The following is an 8,911-nucleotide window of genomic DNA, read 5'->3' as shown; positions in this document are numbered from 1 at the left end:
GCTATCCAGTATCACTCATATGTGGCCCCTTTGAGGAGAAAAAGTTGCTCCTTCTTGGAGAGGCTTGACTTTCATCTGCCAAATAGTTTCGAATGCAACATGGCTGCAATTTTGAAAATGAAATAGGGTGTGCAAAACAAAGCCAATAAAAGAGTTTTATAAAGTATGGTAATAGAATTACAGTTATGTAAGAGGGTTATATTTTAGTTTGCATTACCTTATGAACAATATGTTGCCTCTCACATGCCTTAGAGCAATGCCAAATGCAATAAACACACTACAGCTATGACAAAACTCAACTTGCTGTATAGCATCCAAAATCCTCCAAGTTAACTAAATAAGTTTAAGGGAACTGCTTTTTAAATCTTCTTCTTATTCCTCCTCCTCCTCCTCCTCCCTCCTTCCTCTTCCTTTTTCTTCTTCCTCTTCCTCCTCTTCTCCCTCTTCCCCTCTCCCTCTCCCTCCTTCTCCTTCTTCTTCTTCTTCCTCTTCTTCCTCTTCCTCCTCCTTCTCCTCCTCCTTCTCCTTCCTCTTCTTCCTCTTCCTCCTCCTCCTCCTCCTTCTTTTTCTTCTTCTTCTTTTTTTTTTTTTTGGTTGTGATAGTGATGGAATGGTATTGTTTTGTGGTTGTGGGGAAAATATCCCTTTTCTTTAGACGATCGTATTGATGAACTTACAAATGAAATGTTGTAACTTTAATGTAACCTAGGGCTATTAATCAGTTTGACCATGAGTTTAAGATTATTGAATCAGGCTGGTACCTACATGAAATTCATTATACTATTTTGTTACTATGATTATTTTTTGTAAATGTCAAATAAAACAATTAAGATGGGTGTGAAAAAATCAGAACACCAATTGTGTTGTGTTGCGATTCAAGTTAAGAAAGAGACAATACCCAGGCCTACCAATGCTGCATGAGAGGATTTAGTGCCTAGAAAGGAACATCAGAGGACTTTCTGGAAAGACACTAACAGAATCTTGGGTACTGACTATATGGCTGTTTTCTCTTTAATACTTCATCAACCTGTATTTTATGTTTTGAGGAATTTTTATGTACTGTTTCAACTAAGTTTAATTTAAAAAGCATTGCATAGGTGTCCATCAATAAAATAAATGATCAAGAAAATATGCATACAAAGGAATATTATCCAGCCTTCAAAAGTAAAGAAATTCTGATAGACACTAATGAAATTGTGAAGAAATTGTGTTAGCTTCATACAGTCAGACAAAGACAAGTGCTGTTTGATTCCACTTACAGGAGGTACTTAAAGTAGTCAACTTCATAGGAAGTAGAATGTTGCCTGCCAAGAGCTGGACTGAGAGCAGTTTGAGGAGATTTCAAACTTCCAGATATGATGAGTGATGATGGCTGCACAACAAATTGAATATACTTAATGACGCTACACTGTACACTTAAAAATGGTTAAGATGGTAAACTTATCTCATTGCATTTTACTACCATAAGTAAATTAAAATGACAGTAATAGTTTGTTCTGAATGTTTGAAAACATTAATAATATAAATTTTATAATAAAAAGTGAAAAGAAGTTAACAACTTTAGGAAAACTCTGTCATAAATGAATCTTCCTATGATATCAACGTAAGACCCAGAGGTACCTGCTTATAGGTGACATAGCCTCAGTCTGGCACAACCTGCATACGCTGTCTGCCGGCAGTCTTGTCTTCCCAGTCCCCCACTGGCCTGCCGTCTCCCTAGCCTCCTTCAATGTCAAGAGGGTTGTGGGTTTATTATTCCCTCACACTGAGGGCAAACAGATGTTCTAAAGTATCTGCAGAGATAGAACTGCAATCCTCAAATTGGTGGGGAGAGGGGCCACTTTTCCCTTCATTATACCCCTAGACACACTTTGGGAGGATGTATTCGCCTATTCATGCCCCATCCCTCCCCCCGCCCTCCGCCCCCCGGTAGCAACTTGGTGAGAAGACTGGCCTCATCACTGTTGAGTCCATGCTCAAGGCAAGAGAAACCAGTTTCAAAACACCTGCCCATCCTCTCCCTGTTTCTTCATGCAAGGGACCCGGGAAGAAAAGTCAAAAAGAATAAGTAAAGAAGGAAGAAGTAGAAGGTAGGTCCAAAGGGTATATTGAGTGTGAGTCTGAGGTTTTGGGGACTATGACAAGTGCTCTGCTATTCACATTTAGGAGCGGGCCCATGGCAAGATTTTAAGCCAAGAAAGGGCATTACTCGAGTCTGGTTTTAAAATCCAAGATGAGACTCTTTTAAATCTCTTCATGATCTAGCGTTCCCAGCAGCCATGACGGTGGTCATTGCGATGTTCAGGTATCTGTGTCAACTTGACTGGGCCACTGGGTGCCCAGATATTGGGTTACACATGATTTGGGGGTATGTCTGAGAAGGTGATTCTAGATGAGCTTCACATTGACTGAGTGAAGCAGATCACTCTGTCCAATGTGGGTGGCCTTATGCAATCCCTTGAAGACCTGACATAAACAAAATGGCTGAGCAAGAACGAAGTCTTTCTCTGTGTGTGTCTTCAAGCTGGGATGATGGTTTTTCACTGCTCGGACTCAGACTCTGACTGGATCATGCCTATCAGTTTCCCTGCGGTTCAGGCCTTCGGATGTGGATGAGAACTAAACCACTGGTTCTCTTGGGTCTTCTTTCAGATCTTGGGGTTCTCGGCTTCTGTTGAGTCTCTGTGGGACACACATTGAGATATGCCTTGAAAGATGGAGGATGAACATTTGCCACTCGTCTCCCTACGACGCAGAAGGATGCACAATGCCTTCTGAGTCAGTGAGTTTGGGAGGCAACAGTTTACACTCTGGGGCTAAGTGCCCCAAACAAGTTTCTAGTTTCCAGTGGAGGGCAGACAAGAAGATTCCATGTCAGTTCCAGGCTACCTTGCAAACTGCTGTGCCCTTGGGCCATGTGATCCAGTGGATCCAGTGGAACTTGAAGTGTCGGTGTCAGATGGAGATGCTGTTTGGAGGTATGGGGCCTTGGCAGGCCCCTAGAGGTGAATCACAGCACAGGCCCTTGTGATTTTTGAGAAAAGACCTCTTTTTGAGAAAAAAGCTCTCAGCTTGCCACTGGGTGTTAGTAGAGACTGATCATGTACACACTTGATCACAAGGTGCCATGTAATGATGCAGTTGGAGCTGCCCACCATCGACCGGGTGTTATCTGAACCATCTGTCCATGAAGTTGGTCATTTCGGCCACGCTGCATCATCTAATGGAAGTGGTCTATCTGGGATCCGGCCTGAGCAGGCCCTGAAGGCACAAAGTTACATGAGAATGTGACCAAATGCCCAAGGTTCCCATTCCCGCTACACTGCCTTTTCTCTCCCCACTTTCACCCATGTCCTCACGGGGGCTCTGATGATCAGTTGAGAGAGGACAAGGAGACTCAGGCCTGGTTCAGAGATGGTTCTGCGAGGCATGCAGGCACCACCCAAAAGTGGACAGCTGCAGCACTATCGCCCCTTTCTGGGACGTGCCTGAAGGACACTGGTGAAGGGAAGTCCTCCTGGGGGGCACATTTTCAAGGAGTGCACCTCTGTGCTCACCGAGCTTGGAAGAGGGAACAGCCACATATGTGATCGTGTGATTATAGAAGTGATTTCTGCGCTGTGCTCAATAGTTTGGCTGAATGATGATGTTTCCTGGAAGAACAGGTTTGGACAATTGGTGATCAAAAACTAGAGGAAGAAGAATGTAGACAGACTTGTCTGAAACACGTGAAGATGGCATGTCCTATGTGTATGCTCACCCAAGTGCGACCTCTGGCAGAGGAGGATTCTAATAATCAAATGGATAGGATGATCCATTCTGTCATGTTGGATGCATGGGTCAATCTATGATCCCTCCCATCAGAGAACGATTTCATTCTCCAACCAGTCTCTTTCCCCGACCACCGTTCCAGTGTCCCACGGGCTCGAGAGAGAGAGGATTTGCCTGGACTCAGCATACAGAGCTTTCACTCACCAAGCCTGATCTGGCTATGCCCACTGCTGAGTGCCTACTTTGCCCACAGGAGAATCAACAAGAGTCCCCGACCCCTGGTGCCAGTTGATTACATTGGGCTTCCTCCATCATGAATGGGGCAGTGTGTATTCTTCTCTGAATATAAATTTGCCTGCTTTGTATGCAATTGCTTTGCATGCAATTCCTTTGCCCAAATACCATGTGTGGACTGGAAGAACGCCTTCTTCTCCATCATGGTGGTCAACATAACTGTGTTTCAAATTAGACAGCTCACCGTATAGCAGAAGGAGTGAGGCATGGGATCCATGCACATGGAATTCACCGGTCTCACCATGTTCTCCACAATTATCAAGCGGGCAGCCTGATGCAGCAGTTAAATGACTGTTTGAAGACCCAGCGATAGTGCAGATTCGGTGTCCTTACCTTGCAGGGTTGGAACCAGGTTCTTCAGAAGGCTGTACGTGCTCTCTATACCTCTACCATATGTTGCCGCTTGTGCCACAACCAGGATACCCAGGTTTAGGAATGAAGAGGTGGAAGAGGAAGTGGCGGCTCTCACCATTGCCCCTAGTGACCGACTGACATCTGTTTCCTGTTATGTGACCTTACGCAATGCCAGCCTGAACATCTTACTTCCAAAGGGAGAAATGCTTCCACCTGCAGACACAACGTGATTTCACAGAATCGCAAGTTAAGACAGCCACCCAGCCACTCGGGCTCCTGAGTTAACTGGCAAAGACGGAAGTTACTGTGCTGTGTGGTGATTGATCCTGACTATCTACAGGAAATTGGAGTACTACTGCAGTAGAGGTAAAGAAATATGTGTGTAGAACACTGATTGATCCCTTCAGGGGGTCTGTGTTACCAAGCCCTGTGATTAAATTCATTGGAAAGCTGCTAACGTGAGCCAATTCCAAATACTAAACCCCTTTATGTATTTCTACCCCTATCAATTCTACCCATCAAGCCATCGTCTGCCATGTCTATGTATCTATCTTCTCACCAGCTGTCACCACCTTTAAAATCTGTTTATATTTGCGTAAGGTCATGGAAAAGTTCCATATAAAATCTATATCAAAATATACATGTATGTCTCCTATTGGTTGTTTCTTTGGAGAACCCAGAGTAAGAACTACCACAATCCTAGTATTGTAAGAGTCCCCCAGCCCTCTCTCTGTCCACTCATTCTGTGTGGGCTCGAAGTCCATTGGTTTCCTGCTAGATACCAATATCACCCTCATGTATGTCTCCTTGATTAACCTGGGTATCACTCTCTCTGTTTGCGTGTGTCACACACTTGTGTACAGAAAGAAAAGACCCCGAAGAAGGAAACAGAATAGGAATGGTGATTCTGGGACACTGGCGAGCTAAAACAAGGGAGAAAGCAATTCTTTTATCACTATGAAATGGCCAGGAGCATAATGGTAAACAAATACCAATGTAAACTGGTGGGCCTTTAGGTTTGACAAAACGGGCTGAGAAGTGACCAGTGCCACGAGTTTCAGGGTCGGTGCTGCTGTCAAACAGGACTACAGAAATTTAGTGTGTGGGAGTTCCTGATTCAGGTGTAGATGGAGGTGTAGACATAGATGGAGACCAGGTGCAGGGAGAAATGATGAGTCCTGTTCAATGATCGCAGTGGCCCCTATCCCATGGAGACGTCTCATTAAAATTTAACCTGAAAAAATTCAGTTAATCACTCATACTAGCTTCATTTCAAGTACCAAGTAGTTACATGTGGCCTAGAATCTACAGTATTCAGCAACAGAGCATTTCCATACTCGCATAAAATCCTGTTACACTGTGCTTGAATTGAGTTTGAGAACTGTCAAAGAAAGGGGGCAGAAGAATGCAACTCGTAGGCAAATTTGGGTGGGTGCTCTAGAGTGGTAATGAAAAAGTGCCTGAGCTGGAATCCTCTGCATTTAACCTAGACAGCTAGCATTACTGTTAAATAAGACACTGGGCCTAAGGCCCGTCGGCCCTGTATGTCTCACAGTCTATCTTCGGGGAACATGAATTCGTGGAACAACCGGCCAAAAATATGGCCGTTAGGAGGCAAGGGCATATATTGTGTCTAGGGGCTGGAGCAGGCAGAGTAGTGGCTTAGGCTGGCACAGGTTATGACAGCCGAGGTTCAGGGGCAGGTGAGCTCTTCCTAACACCCAGGATGGAGTGGAGCTTTTTCAGTTCAGGTCCCTTATGGCAACGAGCCCCGCTTGCAAATGGTCTGGGAGCACCAAGCGAGGTGGATACGACCAAAGTCAATCCAAAAAGGGGTTTGAAGGATCTAAAAACTCTGAGACAACAACAAATGCAAGTGTGACACATTACATCTGTGCGAGGTACCAAGCACCTGAAGGACATTCAGTCTCTTTCCTCTGTACCTAACAGCCTGTTATGCCTCTATTTTACACGTGGGGCATTTGAGACACAAAGCGGGATGTGACTAAGACTGTGCACATTGGCAAGACTGCATTCAGACCCGTAGTGCAGGTTCAGACCTCTACCGCCTCTCAAAATGAATACGGCAAGAAACTGGAGGACAAAAGGGAGGATAAGATTCTGAGTCAGATTTAAACACTTGTGCAAGGATGGCCCTATTCTGAGGGTCACTGGTTTCACATTTTGCCCTAATCAGTGAGGATAAGAGGAAAAGGCACCAAACCCCACGCTAACACTAGAAATTAATTTTCTTTGTCTTCTAACCCTAGATTTGGTGCAAATTTCATGCTGCCGGCAGGGGGGAGGGGGATGAGCACTTTGGATGATCACTTGAATCTACAGAGCTACAGGAACCCCACTCCTTCACAGAGACTGGCGGGTGTGACCTCTTGCCAAAACAAGGACAATGCACACCTCAATTAACTACGCTTTATTAAGAAGTCCAATTCTAAACAGAAGAAGGCACCAGCAGGGAAAAAGCAACAAATACAACAACAATTCTCAAAACGATGTAAGGCCTATGGGCCTGGCTGAGACCAGCTTTTGCCAGTTACTAGGGGTCTGCTGAAAGAATGCCTGAGGATGAGGCACAAGAGGAGGGCAGAGGGCTCAGCAGATGGTGTAGCGTACATAGGGGACCTCAACGTCCTCGCCACTCTCGTTATTGCAGCAAATCTCAAGCACCAGGGCCCGCACGTGCTGACCCAGCTTTCGTTTGGACACGCGGCTCACGATTTCTGTCATTCTGGGGTGAGAGAGAAGAGGGTCAGGAAGATAGAAAGCAGGGGAGGAAGAACAAATGGAGCAAAGAAGGTAGGGGAAACTGAACAGCAGTGCTGTAGCTAGAAGTTACACCACACAGGGCCTCCCTCAGCCTGCCCAGTGGACAACTCACGGCTGATCCAACCGTTGCTTGAGTTTGGTGGCCGGCATGAAAAAGGAGTAGAGCATGGACACTCCTTGGGACAGCATGGTGATCTCTAATTTGTGTTCTCTCTGAAGATGGTGGGAAGATGGAGGGTCAACAGTGTCACTGGAATGACGAGTACTAGTCATCTGATATTCCACCCCCCACTCCCTGGCATAGTGAGTAGAGAAGGGACCTTGCCTTAAAGTAGTTGAGGAACTGTCTGAGGGTCATCTCTTTGCCATCAGGCTGCAGTCCCTGTACCTCAAAGCGATCCCACAATGTCCACTCTTGGTTATTGTACTGTGGAACAAAGCACAAGGGAGTGTAACAGGGGCCATCCCAGATCCTTCTGCCCCATCAGTCAGTTTGACGTGTGAAGTTAGATCAATCACAACCCTCTTCTGTTCAACAGTTGTTCCTCTTGTGGCCCCATTTCATCTTGAGTAGGCGACTGATAGTTTTATAGGGACAAAGCTGTACGCTATGGAGGCCCTGTTATTTTCTTCACTCATCTCCCACGCCCTTTCCCTTCCCACTCAATGTCCTCTAACTCTGCTGGCCCTGACCACATTAGTTTCAATACATGCCTGCCACTCTCTTACTTTTGCGAGTTCAAAAATCCTTATGATGAATGAACGAAGGGTATAGCAAAAGTACAGGTACCCAACTGCACAAGGCCTCACCTGGCATGATGAAGACTATACCGCGCGCGCGCACGCACACACACACACACACGCATGCACGCACGCACAGGTCACTCACTGATGGGTAAGACCAACAGTTTGCATACCAGCAGGGCCCCTCACCTGGTGACGAGGTGCAGCAAGGGGCTCAGAGAAGCTGAAGAAGGCAGGGCCAGGTTGATGAAGCTGTTCTTATAGGACTCAAGCTGTTGGTGGCCCTGCACACCTTGTAGAGCTCCAGACACACAAGGCCCAACTATAGCTGCTGTGGTTGTGGCAATGGCTGGGATGATGTTACCTGCAACCAGCTTGCTCTGAGAGAGAGAAAGTGACCGAGTAGCCATTAGAGATGTTAGGGACTACAGAAAGGTCAAAAGTGGGAAGACTCGAGCCTGGGAACAGTGAAAGAGAACGTCTAGACTATCGTTACCTTATGCCGGTCTGCAGGAGGAATGTTATAGTTCTCTGCCCGGAGGTTGGATGCAGCCACAATGAAATCCATGTGGAAGTTGCTGTCATCGTCCTATTGGGTGAAATGGAATGAGGAACAGAAAGGCAGGGTTAGAGGGAAAAATGGGTTCTGCCTACTGGAGATTCAAGTATTTTCTACCTCGGATACCTTCCAGACCAGCCAGAACCTCCCCCAGACCACAAAGAGGATGAGTCCGCTGAGCTATGTGGCAGGCCTACAATCCCCACACAAGCCTAGGATGTCTCAGCCATCCTACCCCTGCCAAGGGGTACTCCCTCATAGCACCTTCTCAAAGTGGATGGGGTACATCTTGAACCCAGAAAGCATCTCTGGGCTGGGCAGCATGGCCTTGAGCTCCTGCAGGCGGGTATCATCTGCAAGGAAGGAGGGACACGTCAGTCCTTTAGGTCCCAACCCGGGTCAGAG

At 46.2% G+C, this 8,911-nt stretch overlaps 1 protein-coding gene across 6 annotated transcripts in view; it reads right to left on the bottom strand.

Moving 5' to 3' along the window:
- Positions 1–2,214: 2,214 nt before the first annotated feature.
- Positions 2,215–8,911, bottom strand: part of LOC107504733 (ubiquitin-like modifier-activating enzyme 1) — a 40,971-nt gene continuing 34,274 nt past the window's right edge. For all 6 annotated transcript variants that reach the window (XM_036235659.1, XM_036235662.1, XM_036235661.1 and 3 more), the window contains 3 exons: positions 7,529–7,630; positions 7,316–7,416; positions 2,215–7,165 (listed from right to left, as the gene is read on the bottom strand). In XM_036235659.1, coding sequence (XP_036091552.1) covers positions 7,030–7,165; positions 7,316–7,416; positions 7,529–7,630 — 339 coding nt within the window. In that variant the 3' untranslated portion in view covers positions 2,215–7,029. The remainder of the gene's footprint in view (positions 7,166–7,315; positions 7,417–7,528; positions 7,631–8,911) is intronic.

Source organism: Rousettus aegyptiacus, unplaced genomic scaffold (genome assembly GCF_014176215.1).
Source record: "Rousettus aegyptiacus isolate mRouAeg1 unplaced genomic scaffold, mRouAeg1.p scaffold_m13_p_19, whole genome shotgun sequence".
NCBI lineage: Eukaryota > Metazoa > Chordata > Mammalia > Chiroptera > Pteropodidae > Rousettus > Rousettus aegyptiacus.
The sequence above is the reverse complement of the archived record's forward strand: the minus strand, read 5'-3'. Positions and strand labels throughout refer to the sequence as shown.